General features: G+C 38.7%; 1 protein-coding gene across 2 annotated transcripts; it reads right to left on the bottom strand.

The window, feature by feature from the left end:
- Window positions 1-109: 109 nt before the first annotated feature.
- Window positions 110-27,562, bottom strand: fax (failed axon connections). 2 transcript variants are annotated; one of them, XM_012369881.2, is made up of 4 exons: window positions 26,918-27,562; window positions 2,615-2,953; window positions 1,719-1,871; window positions 110-1,185 (listed from the first exon to the last, which is right to left on the bottom strand). In XM_012369881.2, exons 1-4 carry the CDS (start codon window positions 27,269-27,271, stop codon window positions 829-831), a joined length of 1,203 nt encoding a protein of 400 aa, XP_012225304.1. In that variant the 5' UTR covers window positions 27,272-27,562; the 3' UTR covers window positions 110-828. The 2 variants fall into 2 exon arrangements, with proteins under 2 accessions (XP_012225304.1, XP_012225305.1); XM_012369882.2 differs by having other exon boundaries at window positions 1,719-1,856; window positions 26,918-27,561.

Genomic DNA, 27,562 nt, shown 5'->3' with positions numbered 1-27,562 from the left:
CTTTTTTCTTCTTCTTCCGTAACTACTTGTATCTTATAGCGTATGCTATATTGCATTTGGCCACTGTCGACAAAGACCCCAGCTGCGTCAGACTATTGCAGTTCGTATATTGCAATCCTACGTTTCTAATGACTTATGAGATAGCCCCGTTTTTATTTTATTTTTTTTTTCGTTTGTCCTTAGCGCAGAACGGAGAAAGGGCGTGGGTTAGAGAATAGTCGTTCCAATCGTGTGTGTACGTGTGTGTGTGTGTGCGTGTGTGTGTGTGTGTGTGTGTATGTGTGTCAAATGTGAGATACCGCGTGACGCGTGTTGAACGTATATAAACGAAGTATTAACATTATACATGAGTCTATTTAATATCTATACGTATAAGTAGAGAGCTCTAGTCCCGAATCTCATCTCTCTTTCTCTCTCTCTCCGTCTCTCTCTCTCTCTCTCCCTCTCTTTCTCTCTCTCTCTCTCTCTCTCTCTCTTTCTCTCTCTCTATCATACACGCATGCATACGCACTTTCTCGCTTTCTCTCTCAATTCTCTTTTTCTCTCGCACGCACACAAATACATGCACACACACATACGCACAATCTCTCACTTCCGGCAACTCCCTTCCCTCATCATCATACGCGTACGCGCTCTCTACACACCGTCCTCGTTCGCTCCGTCGTCACATTCGCGCAAATCACCCACACGCATACGCATACACTCTTGCCCATCATCAACTAATCCCACTCTCTCTCCGTCTCTATCCATTCGTTAGCACACCTCTTCGCGACTCTTCGCTTTTAAATCCTTGAAACGACTTATTACTTCCTTTTACAACGTGACCGCTTATTTGCCGTCCTTCTCTTTTTCTTTGTTCTCGTCAACCTCCTTGTCCTTCTCGACTTCCTTCTCCTCCTTATCCGCCTTCTCCTTATCGCCCTCCTTCTCCTCCTTGGACTCTTTGGACTCCTTCGCCTCCTCCTTGCCCTCCTTCTCCTCCTGCTTCTCGGGCTTCGGCAGATGCGTGTTCATGTCCAGGCTCGAGCAGATTTCGTCCCAATCCGGGAAGCATCGTTCCTTGACGCGCGAGCAGTGCCCGACCAAGTTGGGACAGTTCTCCACCATGTAATCTCGCAGGCTGTAGGGCGTGTCTTTGTCGATGTACAGAATTTGAGCGAGATGCGCGAACGCCACCACGTCCATCTGTAGAAATCCAACAAAATCACCGCCGAGACGGATTCAATTATCCAGATTGCCGAGATTGCAGCCGGTGATCTATCTTACATCAATCTTTCGCGTGAAAACAAGCGTAACTATAAATCAACAAAGCACCGCGCAATCTTCTGAATCGTTTCCGCGATATTTAGAGGAAATTATTTGTTATTCATACATCATTTTCGGAAAGCGCAAACATCGTTGAATCAACAGCTGAACGTAAGACAACACGTAGAATCGAATTGCAACAGGCCACTTGTTAGATTAATAACTGTTATTTGCCTAATCCGATATCAATCATATTTGAGAAGCTCTGTGCTGGCCAGCTCGAGTGCCGCTCCGCCGCAGGCGGCCGTGACGTGTTCACCGATATTATCTTTAGTATCGGATTACGAGTAACCGAAACTATTATTTACACAGAAAACAATATATACCGCTGAAACGCAACAAAATGCGGTGCAAAATGCGAAAATCTCTCCATCGCGATAGATGACGCGTCGACGGATTTAAACGATACTCACGGTAGTCGGCTCGTCCCCGAAGAAGAAAGGCTTGTCAGCAAGCGTGTCCGAGAGCACTTTGAGGTCGGTGCAGCCAAATTGGGACACTTCCTCCGGACTATGCACGCCCATTCCTTGAGCCTTGACTTTCCTCGCCCCCTGCAACCAATCCAACTACCATCTCACTACAAATGGTCACAATGCTTTGTTCTGCGTTCGCGTTTTCTTCTCTAAATACTACCTCAGCTACCACATTCATAGGCATCTATAGCCACAAGCGCAGCTTGCACTCTAAGCGATCGCTATGAATGATTCTAGGGATAGCATGAAGTAACATTGTGATAACGTGTAAGTAGCGAAACTTGGTCGAAGATCCGGGTGAAAAATTTCTTCAACAATTTATTAGCGCATTTATCCGCTCATAAATAAACATTTGATAAAACTTTGCATCTTTTACAAGTCACTCTTATATTCCATATTATTAATATCTCTAGACGAAAAAACGTCAGGACCTCGACCAGGACTCAATCAAGATTCAAAACGGTTAATGCTGGACAAGGTGTGACAGTGACGAAACTGTAATTAGTATTTACGTGAATGCAACTACCATAATGTGAAAATACATGCATGGCTAATCGAAAATGCGTACATATGAAATCGTGCGCCTTGAAAAATTAATGAGAGAGGTCGAGGGGAAGAATTTTGCATACATCATTATACATGTGATTATGGAAATAATGTGGAATATAATTATGGAAATATATAAATGAATTATACAAAGACGGATGCGAGTGAATCATTACAATTGAATGATCAGAGACCGTGGAAATGCGTGAATTATCATCCAATGATTGAAACGTCCAAGTTGTATGCTAGGTCACACCGATATCACGCGGCGAACGATAAGCGAAACTTACCTTGCGTCCGAACGTGAGCTTGAAGAAGAAGTTGAGAATCGCGTTGGGTATACGTGATCCCAGAGCGAGTTGCAGATTGACCTTGTAGCCCTTCAGCACTTGATCCAGATTCTTCGTGCGCCAGCACGCGACAACCCAAACGAGGTGATTCTCAATCATCGATATCATGGCGTGGGAGACGCTGCGCTGCTCAGACGTGAGCCCGGCGTCCAGATCCTTGCCGAATTTCTGACTCAGTTCTCGCAGGATGATGGTGCTATCCGCGATCTCCTCGCCGTTCAGTTCGACGAACGGCAGCTGGCCCTTCTTGGAGCGGAATTTCATCTTGTGATCAACATTCTGAAAAAGCAATAAAAATCGTTCGTTATTGATCAAGGCGCATAAATCGAAAAATTTCCAACAGTATTGAATAAGGCAAAGGAAAATATTTTTTATTTAATTTGTAGTATTTAAATTTATTTTGATATTGCATCTCTCTCTCTCTCTTTCGCAGAACTTCTTATTAAATTGCTACGCAATAAAATTGTTGATTTCGAATAGTTTGAAATAAAGTTGCGGAAAAGAATGGCTTCTCCTTAATTTGCGTAACTTAGAATAAAATCGCCAGAATATTGTAATTATTATCCCTTGTAATTATTGCTCTCTGTAAAAAAAAATGTTTTAAAATGCTACTGCAATTCTTCGCGTGTAATAAATTACGTCGCACTGAGACGGAATAGATAGGCATAGGTACCTACACACTCGCAGAGCATGCTCTATTTATAGACGTATGTACCGTGTTAAACGCATAAGTGGGATATCGCGGCTTTCACAGGTGAATCAGCTTATTACATGTAATCTGCGAACGTTTCATGCGTTGATATACGGGGTGTCGCGAATTCAGCGCTTTGCCTCTTGATGACGGATGTTTATTTTTAGTAAAATATTATATTTAGTAAAATTTAATAAAATTTTTAGTAAAATTTAGTAAAATTTTGTGTGATTTTACCACACGAACTTTCCGTTATTGATATTAAAAATTCAAATGACAATTAAATTTTTGTTAAAGCAAACTCTTAAAATTAATCGTAAAACAAGACTTTATAACATATTTATATGGCAAAAATTTAATTTGCGGAAACTATTCTGCTTTCAATGATTATAAATTATTATAAATTATAAATTTCAATTATTATAAATTTTATTATATTATTTGTAATATAATTATAGAAATAAAAATACTATAAGGTATTTTTTATCATAATATTTTATTCATTATTGGATTATAATTCTCTTTGTAGTATTAAAAAGGTAGTATTAGATAAAATATGATTTAAAACTCATAATTTATAATTTAGTTAACAAATTATGTGACGCGAAAAGAGCTGTATTGTTTCCATCGTTAAAATCGTGGTATAAATTTCGCTAAACCCACAAATTTTTCCGTAACACTTACATAAGTGTGCCTTCTCTCACTTGCATAATTTAGTATGTGGATCAAGTAGTTCGTGCTCGCACGAAAGAGTACTTGATCCACATAGAGACTCAGCTTCAGTCAAAGTCAAGCGAGCGAGGCAGATTTGTTAACATAACAACCGTCACCCCAAAAAATGCGTAGCTGACAAACCGGCGGAAATGCCAGAGAAGGTAAATCGTACGGAAGTTTCAAGCAGTGCGAATTAATGGGGACGAGAAAAAGGATTAAGACGTGTGTGCACGATGTGAGAAACACGGAAGAGCGGTAAAACGAGTCGGAAGAGCGAACCCGAAACGAGCAAACAAAAGGAGCACGGATGCGACATGGCGGAGCCAATTACGGAAACGAAGTGCAAACACTAAAAAAAAAAAAAAGAAAAGAAAAGAAAAAAAGGACCACAATGCGTAAAATTTAACCGGGCTAAAATTTAATTAGTTAAAAATGAGAGTAATATCACGGTGTTTTAAGCACTGCTCGGGGTTTGCCGACGCGAGGAAAGCAACGATGCGGCGGAGATCCATTGCTCCAGTTTTAACCCTCTGGCCGGGTACGGCGACAAGATCGATGAGGGCTAGGTACAGGCGTGCATAACACGCGTGTATCAGCCATATAGGGGCCAGTCGAATGCTGACACACGTGTGTGTCCAAATGAGTCATTCCTTTTCTCTCTTCCCTCCGCCTTTCGCTGTTTACTGTTCTAATTTATTGAAATCAAGTCTTTTTTTTTTATTTCCGTCAATTCTTCAAATCCGATATTTACGCACAATCGAGGGTGATCTACAATTAAAAAACTTCAATTTCTGAAGTCAATTTAATTGAATCCAACACTTTAAAGATCATCGTTTGCAAATCTTTAAAAAGCTATTTCCGTTAACACTTGTTGAAATCGGGTCAACGGCCTCGAGTTTGCACTTTTATTTATTTGGTCAAAATATTTAACCATTTTCGATTTTAATTAATAACGTCGAGCAGTCAAAGGGCGGAGTCGAACGCGATACATCAACGTCTCTGTTACGTCATGTTTATTATTTATCGAATTCCTTTGCATGCTCCGATTCCAATATGACGTTGATAATAGTGGCGATAACCGGGGCGGAGTCGGGTGTACCGAAACTCCGTTGCTCTGTAATATATCCTATATATATAACACATTCCTATTACATCATGTCATTATTTATGGAAAATTTTTGAACTCCTCGAGAGAACGGCACGTTCCGACTGATAACAACGATGAAAAGAGAATAATATGCAGAGTTATGCGCACCGCTAACAACAATACATATTTATCTATCGTATCTGTTATTATCGTAATTTTTTTACAGCTTTCATTCTGACTAATGAGCTTTTCAGCCGCGCACAGCATATTGTTCCAATATATTATCGAAGTCTAGTAATCTTTCGGCTTTAATTAACAGCGATAAAAAGGTCGTGAAAGATTTACGGGATTGAATTACTTGAAACGTGTCTGTCTCAACGTAACACACGATACCTTTATTACATAATAGGTCTAACTTCTTCCAGCTGCATTGTATTACGCTTTCTTGGCTCGAAATGAAATGAGTATATGATGAAGCATTTTAAAGAAGGAGAAAGAACCAAGATAAAAAATTAAAAATGAAGTAGGAAACCTGCGATTAAGCAGAACAGCTCTAGAATCTATCAAATATGAAAGTCTTCTGCGTTTTTCAATGCTACGTCAAGATTAAAAGAAGCGGTGGTGTTTTTTTGCGCGAAATATACATCTCCAACGAAGTACGCTTTCGTGGAGATAATTTAAATCGCGTTAATTTCGAGTGTTTCGAGCATTTATAAACGAGAACGACTTAACGTAAACTTTCCGTAAACGGATTTTCACTACATCAGTTGCAATTAATGACTTCGTTAAATGAGATAGCACTTGGAGATAAATTTGCCGAGGCCCTTTCCAAACAAGACATCGCCATAAAAGATCGAAAACATGTTAGACGGTAAGCCGGGAGGGCAAAGTTACAAGTACCGTGTGCGCCCTTCGCGCCGCCCTCGATCGCCACCAACCGCCCCGTTGCGCGTTATCCAAAACGTGTTATTGAAACGTTTTGCATTTTCGATTACAATTCATGAGAACGATAACGAGGAGCACCACGGGGCGGGGCTGGCTCTCGGCGCGATGCTACGCGCGCGGAGAAGCCAAAAGAAACGGACGAAGGGTGGCTAGCTGGATATCGGTGCGAGCGCAAGGGAGAAGCGCGGGCGCGAGGACGATGAACTCGCGCGGCAGCAGGCAGCAGCAGCTTCCGTCGCCTGGCAACGTCCCCACTCGACCTGCCCCACCGCCGGGCACAGCGTCGACACCATCAACACACAGCTTTTGCACACCACACACACACATCCCAACACACAAAACACACATACACGCGAATGTTCTGTCGTGTCGTATGTGCGCTTCGTCGTGCGAGGTAGTGTGTGATAGTTCTCTCTCTTTCACTCTCTCTCTGTCTCTCTCGCTCTTCCCCGTCATCGTCGTAGTCACCCTCGTTGATTGTAGTCGTGGCCGCCGCCGTTTGCGCTGATATTGATCGCGCGGGATGGTGCCGCGAACGGTCGCCGCCGCTGCTGCCGTCGTCGTCGTCGTCATCGTCGTCGTCGTCGTCGTCGTCGTCATCGTCGTCGTCGCCGTCGCCGCTTGCATGCACAAATCACGCGTGAAGAACGACCGCCGAAAAACTGGTCTCGATCGCGAGACAGGGTGAAGTCGAAGCAGGGAAACGCGGGGGAAAATAGATCTGTCTGTATGAACAGATGTTTCCAGGGTCAAAGTTCGGGGCGCTATCGATTAGGCTGGACCGTTCAGGTTCAGGTTTAAGTTAGGTTCAGGTAAAGCAAAGCGTCAGATATCCGAAGTGACACAACATCGCGTGCTCCTGTTTAGAAAACAGTTTAAAAAAAAAACTACACGGGTATTTAAAGTTTCTTGGAGAAAATTCAGGAGTATAGTTATTTAATTACGCTATTATATTAAATTCGAGTTTTCGCCGCAATTACGTTGAGATATATATGTATAAAAAAAAAAACAACTTTTTAATATCATCTCGAACTTTTCAAATATAGAGATATTTAATTTCCGTTCGTTTTACCGCAGAAAGCTGAAGCAAGCTGTATCTAAAACATGTATCTAAAAAAAGTACAGTTCATGAACTCGTTGCATCGAGCCAAAAATCAATAGTATTTTACCTATATTACCTGCAGAATATTCTTCGCTTCGTTTTATAATCACGCATTCTCGAAAAGAATACAGAATAAATCTTATTAATCGCAGCACAATTTAAACAATCGATTATCTACATATATAAAATTAAGTTTATTGAAAAAAAAAAGGAAAAAAGTAACATACCTAATAAAAATTATTTGTAGATCCACTATTTTAGAGTTGTCAAAATATTTCTTTTCTATCTACAACTTTTTTCAGACCATACATCCTGGCAAATAAAATTCTAAAAATACTGAATATATCTTCGTTCGGTGACAAGCCACAAATCAACTTGGTCCACGCCACGCGACAATATACGCCGTGTCGCGCAATCTATGCATATATCCGATTCATTCATTCATCCTAATGGACTAGAAGCACACTGTTTCCACGTCGCGTTACGCCGGTCGATGCGTTCCGACGCGACGGATGTCGTCGCAAGATTTGCATGCGTATGCTATGAACGCGCGTCGCGTGGCATAGTATAATTGGCTGCTTACCGCTGCCCACGATAGAGACGTACGCGAAATACCAGTTTCAAGAAATAATTTGCATTGTATTCTCATATAAGAACGCCAACCGATCCAACATTTCGACATCGAATTATTGTATAATCTTCGCGCGAACAAATCCTTTCGTCCTCTTCTTTAGCATACCACATATTTTTCGCGCAACTTTATACCGACTTTAATAGGATTTTAATTCAATACTCAGCGAAAATCGCGATTTACTCAAAAATCTTCACTAAAAAATTGCTTTAATATGATAATTGTGCATGGAAATGTATTATTTATGAACACACGTTTCTATTTGTCAAATATAACGTTTTCGAAGTACTTTAGAAGATGAGAGATTTGACACGTCCGTTGTCTGTGCATGCGATATACATTCCCGTGTATCGCGCATAACGCACGAACATCGAATGTGTTAAAGCACTTTTAACCAGCAACACAGAGATAAAAAAGAAGTTAGAGAGTTAAACATGCACAGTATCGCGCAGCATGTCGCGATATCACATCGTTGGAATCAAGTAGATTGCTAGCTCAGCCGCTTAACAGATAATCCTTGGATTCACTACGCCTACTGTATTCAAAGTGTCAGACAGCGAACATGAATTATATGGTCGCGTTATGAGCACCGCGCTTATGCATATCAAGTGTTATTTTCTTCTTAAACAGCGATTATATATCTGACAAATAACAATACCCATCTTTTTATTTCCATTTGCTCATCATATTTAAAAGCGTAATTTTTATATATCTTTATCAAACAACATCGATGATATTTATTATGATATTAATGATTACGATATTATGATATTAATTTTATTCGGAATCAGTCGATTTTCCGGTGATTCTTTGAAATTCATTTTCAATGTATTTTAAATTTAGGTTGTTAATTAAAATGATATTTTCTATAGCAAAATGCGTATTATGTCCGATAGAATTACTAAAATTATTAAATTAATTATTTGTTATATAAATATAATATACGTTACATATTATCTATGTATATTGCATTTTATTATAAGAAGAATTAGGAATAAATTAGTTCACATAAAATTTGTTAAATACTAATATATTCCTATCTTCTCAAAACTAACTCTAGCTTGCTCCAAAACAGCTAACAGCGACAAACATCAAGGTTCTTTCTGTGTACATATATTTTCTTATGCGTCATGTTCTTCTCGACTATATTCCTAGAAAAATCAGTCAAATTCAAATCTCATAAATTCTTACTCTATAAAAATTCTACGCGAAATTTTAATACAATTTTTCTAAAAATAATTTTATCACATCAATTTTTATAATGAAAAAATCATCCCCTTTGGTTTTCCAATAACTTTTATGAAAAAAATTCTCCTCGTCGATTTTCCATTTGTGCTAATGTCGGCTCTCTTTCTATCGCAATCAAATTACAGATTGAAAAAGGAAAGATCGACTGATCGGATATTGAATGCATGCAGCACGCGATCAATAAACGCCGAGGAATAAGAAGCGTATTTTCTTTTCAATAATCAGTCAAATTGGGAGAAACACCACGCCTTGCATTCGTGGACGGTAAATTATCTCGACATTTAACCCGTTGTTTCTCCGAGCGTGACACCATAAAGTCGCACAATGGGGCCCGTTCATGTCGCGTAAACTATCTTACGAAACACGATAAGCGCGTCGATATCCTTCCAAGCAATAAATAACTCTGAATAGTCTCATAAGGAAGCCAAACGAAGCTTCTCGATTCAACATTGCCAAGTTTCAAAAACGGAATCTTGGCACAATAGAAACAAGTTTATTCTTTTTATTTTTTGCGAAGTGAATTGAATAACTCGAACTTTTTTTTTTTTTTTAAACAGTAAAGAATACGTCTAAACTTATAAACGATCGCTATAGATTCATGATAGGAGTTATTTGTACGACATTAAAAGTGTTCAAAGTTTTTAAATGAGTACATGTCATTTCTGAATAACACTGATTTTTTACCTTATAAATTTTCCAAGAATTTAATTTTGCTACTTCAAAATCAAGCGCAATAATCGCTGCGCATTAGTCGCGCAGTGCGATTAAATTTACGTACTACAAACGTGCATTGTTTTATAACAAACAATGCGATCGATATACACCACATATTTGTCATGCTTCTTGTGACATTGTTCTCTCGATTGTGCCTAGTTAAGTCTTATGCAATGGCTAAGCGAGAATTCAAAGAATTTGAATTGAATTACTCCGTGCAACGATAGTCCAAACCGGCTTATTGCACCAGCTTGTCCATTATGACACGGCCGACGACGTCGTCACGAGTGACTGCGATTACAGCATCGCGGTGTATCATCAATGAGGCCTAGTCATCATGCTTTAAGCGAAGGCGAGAAATGGAGAAAGAGGCTGTGGGAGAAAAGGGACAGTGCGCGGGACATAACTCGGCAGTATTCAGGAACGCGCGTAGATCGATGCGCGTTGTCTATTTTCCTATGGAGTGCAATGAACCCCCTCCCCCCTTGCCCCTCCCGCCCCGCCGCTCCTGGGTCCGGCGTAACAGAATGAATCTCTCGCGGTCGAGAAATGCCAAGTCCGAAAGAGAAAAGGAGAACCGACGACGGCCGGTCACAGTCTCCTTCCGCGCGTTCCATCGTACGATAAGATAAGCCGTAATGAGGTTCAATTGGAAAGATTAATTAATTAAAACCTACGATGAAGGAGTTAAATTGGACAATATTGCGGACGGTATGCAGGCATACACGAAGGCGCGCGCGAAGAAGAGGACGAGAGAGCGCGCGAGCGTGCTGGTTGCTGCGCTTACTGTAATACGCTCGGGCGTGTACGACGCGGCCTGCCCACTGCGCGTCGCGCGCGCGAGATGGAAGGCGAACCGAGGCGAAAAAAGGAAGACGAGGAGAGCGCGAGAGGGATTTTACAGCTGCCGGGATACGGAGACCCCGTAATTATGTTGCGGCTGCCAAGCACGGCGGCGTTGACGAACGCAAGTGCGCTTCTCGGCGGCGTTCGGAGCCCACGGCCTTCGAACGCCTGCAATATCTCGACACTTTATTGTTTTCGATGCTGAATATATTTAATATTTATTTATGCTAATGTGTCTCCGCGATATATTAGCTAAATATTGAGAAACCTGTAGCGAGTATATACGGAGCGGGAGGTAATTAATTTGAATATGTTAACGATGTCTTACGCAGATTTTATAATGCACACTGGCTTGTATTAATTTTTAATTAATTTATGCAGAAATTTTATCACCTGATAATAATTTCGAAAAAAAAATTGATATTAAATAAAGAAATATTGATATTGATTCGATACATCTGATTAACGATATAAAAATGTAAATGTTTTCTCAACGTTGATTTCATATTACCATTATTGCAAAATATTCCTTTTAAAATCAGACATTAATTGGAAATGTTACTAATATCGTAATAAACACGTTTGAATAAAAGTATATTTTTTAAATTGTTTTTTCATACTTTGTGCAATTTTCACAATTTTTAATAAACTGTAACAATGTCGTTACTTTTAACATTATTTTAAAATTCGAACAATTCTTTTGAACAATACGGTCTTTTAAATAAATGATATCGTTATTTCTCTTTGTAAAATTTCAGTATTCTTTACGTAAAATTAGTTTGTAATAATTTAAAAAAATATTTGAAATATATGAAATGTGCATGTAAAAGAATTTAATTCTTACTCTCTGTATCATAAGCTCTGTTGACTCAATTTAATCTTAATTAAACGCAAATTACAACTCTCCGTGTCAGAAACTATGGGAGAAATATATAATCGTGCTTCCAATAAAATTATACGATTTAAAAGTTAATTAACAAATCATATCACCGGTGCTCGTTCAGCAGAGCCGCGAAAATATTCTTCATCGAAATTTTTCCCGGAACCTGAGGTCACTATATTGCGCTGTGACAAGTCGTAAAATAATTACGACGCGAATGGTATCTCTTTCGGAAAATACGACACGAGCGAACGAACGGACGGACGGACGTACGCGCGGCGCGTTACGATTCCGTTCCGTAACGAGAAGAGGAGAGAAGAAGACAATCGCATTTCCAGAGCGGACAATCTAGTCACCGACTAATGGAATGTAATAGAACGCTTGCCAGTCACCGCCTTGCCCTCTCCTCGTCCTTCCCGCTCGTCGCGTCGCGTCTCGTCTCGTCTCGCCCCCTCACGCGCCCTCCGACGCATCCGCACGGACTTTTCTTCTCTTTGTCCACGCGCTTTGTTCTTATTGCAAGAGATACGCGCGCGATCGCGCGGCCGGCTCCAGCAGAGGTCTTTCGCCGCTATTTTAAGAGACCGCGCCGCACCTCCTGCCCCCGCATTTATTTCTGCCCTCGCTTTTATTTCTATATGTCGTTGTATTTGAGACCAGTCAGCTGGGGCGCGCGCGCAAAAAAATTTCAACGTCGCGCGCAAATCGACTCGAAGCTGCTTTGTGTTTATTTCCGTTTATTTCCGTCCAAGTTTGTTTACCGTTTATTTTCTACGCGTCGTGACAACCGTAATTAAAAGCGCTACCAATGTGCTGCGAGTAGCTGCTCCTAACGTAGCTACCTTGCAACGCTTTGCTGCGAAATTAATTTAATTTCTGTTGTTGCTCGAAAAAGAATATAAATACGTGATGTTAAAGAAATTTTACGACATTTCAAAATACTACAAATGTATTTTATATCTCTTCATATAAATTTATGAAGTATAAATACGCTTTTCATTTTTGAGAGGTAATAAAATATAAATACTTTGTATTTAAATTTCTATCTCTTTCTGTTCTTTGTCTTCCTTTCTTTTGTTCTCCGTATTAATTATATCTCTATATATTTTTACATTATGCATAATTTTTAATATAATAATTAATAAATTACTAATTACTAATTATAAATATAAACAAAAATCGAAAAATATATTTAAAAAGTAATTGTCTTATAAATATTAGAGAAAAAAGGGTAAACATGTGCCGAGTGATAAGATATTGCCTGTCTTGAAAGGTGCTGAACTCAAATTTTTGACGTATCTTGTAACGTATATCTTCTTTTACAGCAGAGTGAACGACAATTCAATTAGCTTGCATTTGGAGTTCGAAGAATGAAATATAATAGAAGCAGCAGAAAGTGCGAAATTTGATATAGATAATAGCATCGAAAAAAATTCTTTCTTACATAATAATTTATATAATGTAATTTATAGTAATATTCGTATGCATCGACAAATATTTTGCAAAGTAACTGATAATTTTCGCAATTATAGCAGAATTTTATACTTTGCGATTAGTTCTAAATTTCATTCACAAGATCTTTTATATAAAGCCCACATTGTCAGTTATTAAAAATAGTTAATATTAGAAATTAAATAAGTTAAGAAATTAAGTTCTCAATTTAAAGTTCTTGTATTAAAAAACATGCAATTAAAATGTAGAAATACTTAAATTTCAATATGTAGATAAAGAAAAAGACAAAGAAACTTAGAATTTAGTATATTTTCATTGTAAAAAATTTTTTAGCTAAATATCCTTTAGAGATAATCCGTACTACGCACAAATTTTTGCTTTTTTGCTCTACTGAATAAATTGCAGTGGTATAACAGATATGAACTGAATATATTATACTTCATGCGCAATTAGTATGTCCGAAGAACAATGTGCATATTGTTCGTGTATGTTATTCCGCACACAATTTATGCAAACTATCGCTCACGAATCCCCTATTGCGTCTCTAGAATCACGCAAGTTTAGTAGCAATAGACACGATGAACACATTAATAACGTATGGCAGAATCCTATCTGGGAAAATAATTCAGTATTTTATGAAAGATAAAAATTCTACGAAAAAAGTAGCGATCCATTTTCTATTTTAATATTTCTTAGATTCAATAAAGTAAGAATAATTCCATGAAAGATGTAGATATTATGTTGATATCTATATATAAGTACGCGAGAAGAATGCAATATTAAAGCCAATTCGCCGATCCGATATCACATTTTAAGCAACGTCCATGAAAAATAAATCGCTTCCAATTAAAACTCCCCTCCTAGAATCTATATAAATTTATATCCAAATAACGCGATGTTTCTTTCGACAGGAATGCGCGTCTTCCACTTCTCGTAAGAGCAGATAGCCCAAGACCACCCAGGGGACCTTTTTATCACAAGTTCACTTTATCGAAACGTTTGTTCTGAAACCGTTTCGACAAACAAAGCTCGGATAAAGTCGCGTTTTTACCCGCGATGTTCAGATACTGTCAGATGGGTGACAATAGACAACGTGGAAAAAATGAGAACGATACATAGTCGCGAGATACTTGTCGTTCCGCGAACAATAAACCTTGCCGCGGATATCACGAAAAGGATCGTTCGCTCGGATTCGCGGACCGTGTCGTATGAAACATTTTTCCCCGGCGATGTCGACGATGTGACCGACCGATCGACGAGGGTGAACATCGGCGGAAAACGTTACTCGGAAAGCAGTTCGTAACGCTCGTTAGTAACGATGATGCGTCAGGTGCGGGACTTTCGTGCATATGAAACGTCGAGAGCGGGATCGGATTCGCCTTACCGCAGGTAATATCGCGTAACGGGATCGATAATATCGGCGAGCTATCGCGTTACAAGCGGATTGCGGATAAGGCGCGCGCAACGTGTGCGTACGTATGTCGCGTGCGGCGTTATTATGCCACGGCGAACGGGTACGGCATATTTAAGAAAAGCGAGGAGAGAAGTGCGTTTAAGTTTTACATGTCGGACGACGGTGATCGAGATCGCTCCATCGCGATAGATATGCCGATTTATGTTAAACGGCATGCAACACGAGAAATTACATTATCGCATGCGAATCAATCTGGCGTAACAGATAACATAAATACTATATTCCGCATTACAGCGGAGATAAGATCGGTGCCAGCTGTGACATACTTCCTTCTCTAATCATGGATACAGTTATTTTAATAATGCAATATATATCGAGTAATAAATTAACGTATATGCTTCTAGAGTTTGCGTGTAGAGTAATGATTAGAAATTAATAATAAATGATTCTATCCGTTCGTTTAAATATTATAAGTTGTTGCAGAAAATATACGACATCATGTAAATAAAACATTACATAAAAAATTAATAAAAATTAAAATCTGGCTAGAAGAATAAAATATGAATTTTTTAGTTTATTATTAATTTTCAGAATAAATATTTTCATACGCGAAATAAATATTAATTGCGCACAATAAAAATAATGTAAATATCAAAATTTGATATTATAATTTATTTCAAATAAAAATTATTTTAAAAAAATCTCAATTTAAAAATTAATTATCGAAAAAATAACTTTTGCAATTAATAATTGGAAAAATTGTGAAAAAGAAGAAAAATATTGTCAGGAAACTAGAAAAAGTTGACAAAAGTTGACTTCAGAGCAACAAAAATTGGAAAGCGAATTAGAAGCATCTCTGCTTAACAATTTGCAGAAGTAATTAGATCTTCATTACGTCAGTAACTTTTGTTGTTTTCAATTTTTTCAGAAGGAGATCATTACGTGCTCGCTTTCGCAACTGCGCGTGCTAATCGCGACGTTCTCGGATCATCTAAACCAACATTTCAATGCGCGTATGAACGTATGCGTTGCAATGATTCGCGCCAGTAACTATAAGACTGAATTCCAGGATATACCATTCCGGTGAGTCACACTTCATGAATAATTGTTGTGCCGAGTGACCGATCATGCTGGACGATAAAAACTACGTGCTACGGCGTACGCATCGCTTAATCATCGTACTCTGGAATCGTTCAATTTACGGCCAGCACATTAGTTGTATATATTACGAGATGTCATTACGACTCCGGTCGCGACTGATTAGCCACCACTCGTCTTGACGACGGAATGCGAGATTTGTTTATCATCGGCAAGAAAATACCGCGACTGACGCCGATTTATCTCTGATCGCTCGATCAACCGCAAACGACGAATAAATTAGAATAGAAGTAAAAAATAGTAAACATGACGACAAGCATTCTTGCACATTCCACTTCGTTAACTTCTCAATTGAAAGATCGGGAGCAAAAATAGAGCGTAAGTTGAAATTCCTCCATCGAGCGCCTTGCGTACGATTTTATTATGTATTTTTATAAAAATTATTTTTTTATTTATTTTTAAAATAAACAATGCACGCACTTTATTTTTTTTATTCAATGCTAATGTGTATATTGTTTAATGTCTGGAATATTTTAGAGTTTTTTTTATCTATTTTACAGATTATCTTTTTAATTTTGTTTGTGCACCAACAAAGTATGCACTGATTAATCAGGCTACTGCTATATCTTGATATTCAACACTCAGCCGCGTCTTCTAAACGCAAACGTATGATCTCACATCATTCGAAAATTAAACAACAAAGTTTCGCCGTGAAAATAACGAAAAAAGCAATACGAGAATTTTTTATTGCTTTTTTGTTTTTGACAAACCATACGCGCACTATTATAAAAATAATGTCTCACTCGAAAATACCGTTAAAAATTTATATGAAAAATCGGAACAAGCTCTCGGCGAGATACAAATGCCGTAAATACCGATAGAAATACCGATGGGGAGTTTATGTTGTCGTTACGAAGGACGGTTAAACCAAATGCAGATACTGTTTGCTCCGCGGGAATTAATCAGGTCGGCAAAGAACATAAATCACCCGGCCGACAGTGAATGCACAGTGAACGCACAGCTTGGAAGGGCAGAGAGCCGAGGGAGGGTGCGAGGAAGAGAAAAGCAAAGCGCGAAAAGCAATTCCGCACAGTTGTGCGCGCGCGTGGAAATTGTTTTTCTACCGTACATTGGCAGCTCGTCAATATGTATCGTATTATTCTCGTTCGCGCGAACTGTCCATCTTACGATTATACCAGCGGCACTCGCGGATTCTCGCGCATTGCTATATAAAGGAGCGTAGAGCGCATCGGCCGGCCGCCCCGGCCGTTCGTGATCGGCCTTATACATTCCTCTTTGCCGCCGTCGTCATCGTTGTCGCCGTGGCCGTCGCGTCCTGTCGCGAGAGGGAACGTTTTATGAATACCGATTTCCATCCCGCGTTCTCGCGTCGTCGAATTATTGACGTAAGGCGGCCTTTGGCACGCGCTCGAATAACAAACGCGATACGAGATTCTTAGTAGCAAATGCGATACAGGTTGACGCACGGCGCAGACTTGACGAACAGGTTGATATTCTTCGTCGAAAACTGAAACCGATCTCTCTCTCTCTCTCTTTCGTTTAAAATTTATGTATTTCTCTACTTATTTGGTGACTTGATTATTTATCTACTTAATTATTTCATGTTCTGACATTAATCCTTAGAATGACCGAAGCTCGGCGCATATTCGTTTTTGGACTAATTATTGAGTTTTAAAGTACTCAAAAAATTTTGGAAAATTTTAAACAACTAGTTTAAAGCGTCTAAAATGGATGCGGATTGATACGGATGGAATGATCTGTGTATGTTACTGTATGTGTGAAATTAAATATCCTTGTAATTATATCTTTTTCTAAAATAAAATTCATCTAAATGTAACGCTTTGTCTGCTTGTAGTAAAGTATTTTCCAAAATTGTTTATCAGCTTTTGCGTCTAAAAATCTACGTATATCTCGATATTTTTATTAAAAAATTATTTCGGTCCCAAATAAAAAAAAATCGTATGAAACAACTTGTTATTGTTGAACACCCTGTACACATTGCTCGTTGATTAACGCTCTGGTGCACTTTTAGATCACGAGTAGATTAATAGTGAATGTTTACAAATCGCTCTTCTCAGGCTTGCATAAAATTTGAAAATAAATAAAAATGATTTCATTCCTGCTAATATTTTCATGTTTAGAAATTTGATATCGTTTTATTACGGTTTGATCTTATTCAGTGTTGTATTGGCTATTTTTTTACAGCTGTCAGTTATATTTCTTTGCAAAACTTCGATGATTTACAACTCTAAACTTGAGTATCAGCGAAAAACAGAAGGGAGAACATAAATAGCTAGCTTCACGTAATTTTCTCTATCAATCGATACAAGTTTCTTATAAACAAATTTTTCATCAATAAAGTCGTAATTCACTGTAGAGATTAAATTTTTTAATCGTGTTTTAATTAAGTTAAAGTTTAGCAGAATATATATATCATTAACGAAATATTCGAGTTGTGATATAATAATGTGATATTCATATAAATAAATATGCTAATTGCAACTTCACTCGCGATAAGGATGCTCACGGTCTAATTACGAAATATTCCAAAGTCACAAACAGGTGTAACATGAAAGATAATAATCTAAAAAATGCTCTACATTCTCGCAAGCGAACTTAATTTTAATGATCAATTAAAAGTTTCACTTCTTCCTTGAGAAGGACAGCAAATACGGATAAATTATTCGCTAATCGATTTATAAAATAAATATTAAAGTAATGTAATTTTAATTCATCTTTTCGTAAATTTATTGTTCAATATAATATTGCAATGAAACATGTAAGCTTTAAAATATTTGCATAACATCGATATAATTACAAATACTTGAATTATAGCAGAAAACTTAGTTGCAAATTTAATTACGCCCAAACTTCCTTATCTTCTTTTAATTTTCCATTTTTTTTACTTTTCCACTTATATTGTATTCTTACTTTTTTCCATTTACGTAACGTGACACCGTTAGGATGAAATAATGAGTAAACGACGAGCGATACCACGCAATTTCAACACTGATAGATTGTCCGATCTTACGGTAGCCTTATGAGTGAAATTAAAATTCATTACGCAATATTTTTTATCTTTCGCTCGTTTTTCCAACTCCGACGTTGCTGGTTAAATGCAAAGTAACGAGAATTTACGGTCTAACGAGGGAGAAAAATGAAAAGTTAGATGAAAAAGTATGACTGCATTAGATTAGCGAATTTGCCCATAGCGTATCGCGTATTTAATGATGCGAGTACGCTCGCACCCGTGCGTACGCCTGCACGCACGAACGTACACACGAACTCGGCTACTTGGCCAAACAGGTGAGGTGAGGAAAATATGCACCTACTTTACGGTTGAGGCAGGTCGCGGTCTTTAAATCGCCGGAAACGTACACGCGGCCTAGAGGAGAGGAACGAACGAACCGCGTGTCTGTCCGTTCGCGCCACTCTCTTTTCTCTCCTCTCTCTCTCTTTTTCTCTCTCTCTCTCACACTCCACGATCGCTTGACATTGTATTTTCGCAGCCTTTCGAAAGCTTCTCGGAAGACCGATAACCACGGTCAACGCCGTTACCTGACTACATATACTACGTATACACCTCAAAACAGGTTATGGCAGTGGCGTAGCCGGAATGCGTATCGGCTGCGTGGATCTGCGTATTTTTGCTTGTCGACAAGACGATAAAAAAACATACGGTTCGTCCTAAACCTACCGGGTATTCCGCAACTTTTGCGGTAAATGCGACTACATTGCAAAAAAATATGGCGCGTACAACAATGGTCTTTTTTTTTTACTAATGAGATGCGTGGAATTTTCCAACATATGTGAAATCTATGTTATTGATGTTAAGAGTGTAAATTAATAAAATTATATTCACTGTGATTTTAAATGCATTGGCAATTGATTAATTAAATTAAATTTTTATTGCGATAATATGCAGCTGAATGGAGCGATGAGATTTGCCCTGTTTACTGAAATTTGCATCAATTAGTTTGCATATGTAGCTGAAAAGACGCGGTGAATGAAATGAGAGCATCCCGTATAAATATACATTCTGTGCTTCCACGATATCAGAGGAAACGCATCGTCCGATTAATGATAATTCTCATTTTATTATTATAATCGCGTGTGTAACATCGCAAATAGACATAGGCGGCTGTGTTCACTCGACTTCTCATTCGGAAAACATTTCATTTTGCCGCAGCCGCGGGTGACAGCGATCGTACATCTTTCTTTTTTCTCGAGAAATTCGCCATTCCCACGTAATGAGATCCGTAACAATTTTTACACTTCGCGCGCATCTTCCTTCGAAATACGAACAACACCGTTCCGTAACGGTTAATCGCTTGATTCATAACCGTGAAGGAACGAACAAATGGTGGGAAAAATATCGTCGGCGGCTTCTTTTGTCTTAACCGGGTGCACTTCGTGCCTTTTTTTTTCCATCGTAGAATGCTGTTTAAATCCTATGACTCAGCTAATTTCATGCCTCGTTAAGTTGCAAGAGACATACAGCCCGTGCACTATAAACTCGGCCGTGTTAATTGTGTCCTTTGCAGCACCCCTTCCGTAAGGAATCCCACTGTTGTGCAGTCATTTATAATTGTACAGAGAGCTAAACGTTGGTATGCGGCCTAACTCGCAGATCAACCTCACTTTTATCGCAGAGACTCTCTTCCGCAGCACATGGTTGCAGCACGATGCCGTAAATATTGCGAAGCGAGTAGGACGCGCGCGAAAAATGATCGAGACTTAATCACGCAAAACCGGTTCGCCATTTGGAGCGGCAAGTATTTCAAATTTCTTTAACAATATTTAAAATATTAAAGATTAATTTTTCAACGTTAAAAATTAAAAAAAAAATGTTATACTTTAGTGGATTAATTGTTTTTAATCTCCTTCTATTAAGAAATAAAAATTCGAGTGGTTTTTTTCAAACAAAATGAAGTAAATTGATGACTATTTTGATTGCTAAAGTCCTTTCTCCAACATGAATCACGGTAATCTACGCCTATGCAATGACCGAAGGTCAAAGATGCGTGCAGCTGTACTGAGTGCAGCGGCTCCGAGAGCCATCTCTTACGCCGCCCCGCCCTTTCCTTCCTCGTCCTTCCCTCCGCGATAAACCGGGATGAACCGGGTCGGCGGAAATCTCAACGTGCAGTTTTCTCGGATTCCCGATGATGTACAGAGTGTTCGAAAATTGCGCACTTCCTCTTCCGGACACATTTAATAATTTAAAATAACCCTCTTTATTTAATTAAAATAATTCCGAAGTAAACGAGAAAGAAAACTTATGGTGGAATATCTGCCGGGCCGAAATTAAGAAATGCACATTCCATTTCCACTTTACATAAAAAATTCCCCTACGTAATATTTCACGAAATAAGAATCCCCATACGAAAATGAAATGTTAATTCAATGAAGCCTTGAATCAACCTTGTTATCAGTCATTCGATCGTTATCAGGACAGCACTTGTTCTTCCATATGTTGTCGTAACGAGCGTACTTGATCTTCCGACTACTTCCGACGGAGGCAATTAAAAATCCTCATTGTTGAGAGGCGTTATTTCTGTCGTACTTAACTCTCATTACGTCCCGGCCGGGTTGCGTGTGCAGCAGGATCTAACATCGGTCGAAAACTGCCACGTCCACACGAGGAGATGCGTTAGTTAGGCGACGCCGGTGGTGGGAACCCCGCGACAGACGGATGCGAAACACGTGTGAACACTCCGAGAGGATTAACCGGCGGATGCTGCACTTAATAATTTGCCAATTGTTTCTACATCGCGCGATGGTATTAGCCGGTAAGTGTCCGCGTGTTATACATGGGTGTATATTTATAGAAAATTATTTTCTTCTTACGCGACGATTACGCAAAATCGTTTTATTACTTTAGCCTCGTTTCCATTCCCCTAGAATGTACAGGAGATCCCTTCCACCTACTGGCCCATCGCCGCGTTAATTATTTGATTAGATAAACTTCAAACCCAAGTATTTCTTTAGCGGAAATAATGACGGTTGGAAATTAAATCATTTATTGTGCACACACGAATCTTTACACAATTTATTGGGAAAATAGTCATTAATATTCAAACTTTCAAACACACAATTTTAACCCAAAACACAATCAACACCAAGAAGAAACTACATTTCTTATAATTTTCAAGCAAAATTGACGACCAATATCGATTCAAATTAAATAAAGATTTCATATCATTTTATCTGTTCCTAAATTCTCCTTAGAATTGTTCCTTTCGTAAATAGAATTTCAATACAGTACACTAATATCCTATTAAGATAAGATAATCAGATGTTCTCGAAGAATAATAGAGAATGCACATTCCTCCGTGTATTACTCAGCGATGTCTAAACCACTCCCAAAACTGAAATCGGACATAGAATGTTATTTAAAGCAAGAATGCGGAAGCGAAAGAATCCGACAACGTTCACGCGCGGTTTCGTTGATTAGCGAAGTCGAGGAAAAAGCGGACGCTAAAGCCGCATTCTTCGGACGATAGCACACATTTTAGCACCGTCTCGGCTTTTCAGACTCAGGCGTTTTACTTTTCTCCTCATGCTGCATCTTAAGCACAACTATTCAACTAACGGCTTCATTAAGGAGAAAAGCACTTCCTCGCGATATACCGCGCGCTCAGAAAGGAGGGAGCAAAGTTACCGGTGGCTCTCGAAATGCAAATTCCCGTTAATCGATCCTTCGATAATCTTTTATCCTCGATATTTAATTGATACTGTATTAAAAGTGGGCTGCCAAGTTTATCCGAGACACCAAGGTGACCAAGGTTGGTATTTCTTTCCTCTATTCGGGGAAAGTTAAATCCGGAATTGGGATGGTAAAAAGGTCGTTTCGTAGCGCGGCGGTAGAAGAAAGGGCATTCGTCTAGATATAGGATACAAGTCCTCGTAGAATCGGTCGTTCTGGTATTCATGCAGAACAAAAGGATGTATTCGTTAAAAAGCAAGGAAAGGAAATCTGTTCAGGTCCGTTAGCATCCGTGTGCCCGAAATTGCTTGACCAGCTTGACCAATTGGTCACGACCATTCTATTCGTTATTTATAACTATCTTGGTAATGATTAGTTTAATAGGAACTTCCTCCGTATTACCTGTGACCTCTTTTCTTCCAATTCTACTATTTCACGATCGGAATGGATATTCATTGGGAAAACACACATGATAAACGATATCTCACAGTGGGCTGTTATAACGAGACATTTGTCATTTCTTGGCATGCCATTATAACGAATTTAGAACGAATTTACAAAACAAAAAGCAAAATAAAGTGTGGAAAATTGCAATACCCTTGGATGCTAAATGTACGTTGCCGAATCAAAAAAATTCTACAAAAAGAATATATTTAATGTATTTCTGCAGTCTCAAATGCTAAAACTGCAGTAAAGAGATTTTTCGAAATAGTAGTTTGGAATTATAGTCAAAGAATACAAAACTTTGTTTTCTAGTTAATAACATAAAGTTTTAACGAAATAAATATATAGAATATTTGAGATTTGACAAAAAATATGCAAAAAAAGAGAAGTTGAGAATTTGCTACAATGATAAATTTTTATCATATTCTTTAAAAATATTTTACTTGAAATACGTCAAGGATATTGCAGCAAAAATAGCCGCAGAATAACAGAGATTGCAAAGAGTGTACTTAATTGCATTTTCAAGAAGACAAGAATTGTATTTTCATTATAACTAATAATAATGTTATGCAATTATCTATCTTCTCATTATGTTAAAATAATTAATTGCTTCTAATATTGGAGCAAACTTTGCACGCTATTTATATCGAGTTATAAATAATTTATGCAGGAGATTCGTCTTAAAATCAAAAGTATTAATGGTAAGTTGATAGTATTATTAATTACACGCAGACTACAGTCTTTTCAGATTAAATATGAGTTCATCTCAAAGTATAAGATATTAATGATATTACTATGCATATATTTCTTCTCTAGAAATCAATATCTAATCAAAATTAATGACACTGCCAATAAAGTTAGATTACTAAGAAACGTTTCTTTGATGCTCCCTTTATAATGCCGGTAGAAAGCCAGCCTCGTGGGCAATGCGTTACGCACGAAAAGCATTCCTCTGTTTAGCGCAGCCGCTCCCTATCGAGGGAAAGCGTTATGTTCAACAGATGTCGGGGTAACGACTCGACCGGGGTAAGCAAGAGCGACAATGTAGAAAGAAGACAAATGTGTCAGGAGGGTCGATAAAAGCGGAGAGATCACCAGTGGAATTTTACCGGAGTTTTAATTACGGTAAATTTATCCCTTCAAGGCTATCGTGTATACGCGGTGTAACTGAACTCTTCAAACGATTCATGATGGATTTTTATTAATACAAGTGGCAGCGTATTTATAGCTGGTAAAGCTAAAACGACGAAATATTTAGAGATTTATCTTCATGCAAAATCTGTCTAAAAATTTAGCGTGCTTTAAATTATATACTTTAATAGAATTTTAATTAAAAAATTAAGTAAGAATATATTTGCAATTAAACAAAAAATTTGCAAAAAATACAGTTGTTATAATTAAGGAAAACTGCGCATCATGAATTGTTCAAATCTACGGCTGAAAGGAGGTGTGGGATATCTAAGACACCTTGTACATGAATTGCATTTTTTAGCCTGCTTGTTCAATATCGTGAGAAAAAGAGAAAATTCATGTGAAATTATTGTGATTGTGGTGCTTCGTATAAACCTGCTTTTACTTGTTTTAGTGCAAAACATAAGTTATACCTATAATTCGAGCTAAACTGCAATTATATTAGAATCACTCTAATATATCTTCAAATTACAGTCAAATTTGTTCTATTAAATTATTATAGTTAACATCGGTAATAAAAATATGAAAAGCCCGTTAATTCGCCGACTTCTAAGCTAACGACTGCATAGCAGCCGACAATGAAGATACAAAAGCGAACCGGCACACGAATTCTCAATTGGCCATTATCCCGATCATTAGCGATGATTTTCGCTCACAATATCGTCCTAATGAATCGCGATAATTAAGCGTGCCGACGTTATCGTGCTGGGAAAGAATTTCAACTTTCGCGCGAGAAAGCGCCCACACAAAGAGTAATACAATATCGATCCGATTGCGACGATCGATTCGCGGGGGAGATCTGATGTCACGTAGTTCATCTAAGGATCGACGATGAGAAAATTGATTTTAGCGAGCAGATTATCACACGTGTTCGTTTTTCAGAAACAACTCCGCGCCGGAAACAGACGGAACTTTCGTTAGATCGTTTTCTTGCCGTCTCAGAGAACCGGGATGCCCCGCTTTCTATATCAATAAAATCGCGCAGCGGAAAGAAACGACCGATCGCGCATCGTGCGTCAAAAATAACGGAAATATATCGCGAATAAACGTTATCCCGAAATTGCCGTACTAAATTCCTGCGAACTGTACCGTAAAAATCGACCGAGAACCTTTTGTAGAACGCGTTAACTATTCTTACGAAATTCGTGAGTACAGCTTGGTTAATTATACGCCTCAAAATTCAAAATATTTTTATTTTTTACACTTGACGAAAGCAAAACTCGATATTATAAGAAACAGCACGAGTAAATATTTCGAAAAGTAACTTTATAATTTTTTTAATCCACTTTTTTAATCCACTAAAAAAATCGATGATCTTCTCGCTTTCCATTTACGAACAAGAATGAGTGAAAAAATATTACTCTCATCAGAAATCTTAAATGTTCACCACACATATTCTCACTTTATATTCAACTGTATATTGCTGTATAGCCAGTTTTTGCACAAAATTCCACATCACGCATGTTTGTTGGGACAGTCATCTTTATTATCCTTTCATTGGGAAGTCATGGGACAATTTTATCGAGCACTATTCACTGCTTTTCATCGAGATACGCCTAGATTGAATACACCTCTCCGAAAGTTGACAACAGCCGCCATTTTGAAACGTTTCGCGAAGGCCACTTTTATGCATGCATTTTTGTCATGAGTCGCAGGGTAATTATGCTTACGATATTGCGATGTACACTTAAGCACGTGCCTTTTTCATTACACGGAGAGATTGCTCTTTTTCTTTCGACTAGGAATATTCATATCTTAGTTCAAAAAAATAAAGTTCAAAAGAGATACGAAAAAGTCATTTTTATTTAACTAATAGCATAGAAATTTGCATTGTACAAAAAAATTAAGTTATATGAAAACCGAGAAAAAATAAGAATTTTTTCATTACGTTTGTCAGTTGCTTTGATTTCTTTATTCAACTTCAATATCACTCGACATAATCAATAATAAGTTTTATAATAATTGCTATCTGTATTATTACTATTCTATCATTTTAAATTATTAAACTTACAAAACAAAAATGCCGCATAGCACAATTCTTATATTGATTTTTTTAATGCAGTACAATTATGCAGGAGATTGCAGACTTCGATAACTTTAAAAGGATCGGCATAAATTAAACGTGCCGTTGAACACCACAAAAATGCACACACAAAAATTTCAATTCCATATAATAGTCTCATTTAATGGTTTTTAAAAAATACGTTTCGGATACGTCAATATCACTTCAGTCCTGCAGAAACGTATTATTCAAGCGTATTATCCAAACAATCTAAAAACGATCACAAACATGCACGGACCAGAGCCGATAAACCGTGTAAACAGGCCTCAGCATCAGACAAGTCGAAACGCGCGTTGCGAGCGCACTCCCTTTATCCACACCCTAATTCCTGCCAGAACGAAATACCGAGCGCGTTTGCATCTTGAGAAATCCCAGCCGATTTAAATCAAGTCGCATTAATGCGCGGAGTATTCTATGCGGATTCCGATTAACCAACACTAACAGCGCGGAATAGATATTGTGACTACCGGAATTTAAATTGCTGTTAATTCGATCGTGTCTAAACTTCGATGAGACGCACAAAAATAATCTTGATATTTAATCTGTGAGAACGAAAGTATGAGGATTAATGTGAGACATACTTTTCCAAACTTCGAAATGAATTAATTGAACTCGCAATTATACCAATTTCAAAGTCTGATTACAGATTCGTGGCGTATCTATCCCGCTCGCGCGTGCACAGTTGTCGTTTAAACGTCCGTTTCGCTTCGCTCCAAGCAAGACAGTTCATTCACTCCAAAGTTAGCATATGATTTCGTGTTTCGGAAACATCTTAACTCCAAAAAACGGTCGATACGCACCGTGCGATAAAGAGAGCGAGACAAAGAAAGCCAAAGAGAGACTGGCGCTCGCTCGACGAGTAGCATAAAGAAAATCGATCCTCCCTCGTCTGCAAACCGGCACGTACGCACGCACGCACGTAAGAAAAGTGAGGAGACCGATTTGGCCCTCGACGAAAAGAGGGGAGAGAAAAAAATATGCTCGCGACACTTACCTCGTACTTGATGCCGTTGAGCCGCAACCACGTCTCTACCTTGAGACCGTAGGGTGATAAGGACGGCAGCAAGGGCGTCCGCGGGAATTGATAGAGGTAAACAACATCCTTCTCGTAGTCGGGGTGATGCACGGTGCTGGCCTTCGCCGGCGCCGCGTTCGCGCCGCCAGCAGCGGCGGCCGCGGCGGCGTCGTCGTCCTTCTTGCCGGCTGCCTCGTCCTTCTTCGCCGCGTCCTTCTCCTCCTGCTTGTTGTCCGGCGGCGCGTCGTCCTTCAACGCCTCCTTCAGCTCCTTCACGTCCTTGATCTCCTTGCTCTCGGGGCCGTTGTTCTCCGTTTCGGTTGACATCGTCATTGTACCTATATAATTGTTTGCCTTTCGCTCGTTCCTCTTTCTCTCGCTCTCTCTTCTCTTCTCTTATCCGTAGCTCACCGGGGAAATCACTCTCCTGCGCGTCCCTTTGTTTCTTTTCTATTTCCGCGCTGCGCCTCCTTTCGGATCGCAAGTACACTCCGGGTAGCCTAACTCGAGAGACGGTAGCGCGCACCACACAAACCGTACGCCAAGCACTCGTCGCCTCTTTCTGCTCGCCGGCCGGTTCCTTCTCGTCGCCGCTTGTATCGCTCTGCGATTCCCGTCTTCCCC

Source organism: Linepithema humile, chromosome 2 (genome assembly GCF_040581485.1).
Source record: "Linepithema humile isolate Giens D197 chromosome 2, Lhum_UNIL_v1.0, whole genome shotgun sequence".
NCBI classification, from domain to species: domain Eukaryota; kingdom Metazoa; phylum Arthropoda; class Insecta; order Hymenoptera; family Formicidae; genus Linepithema; species Linepithema humile.
This window is presented reverse-complemented; position numbering and strand designations above follow the sequence as displayed.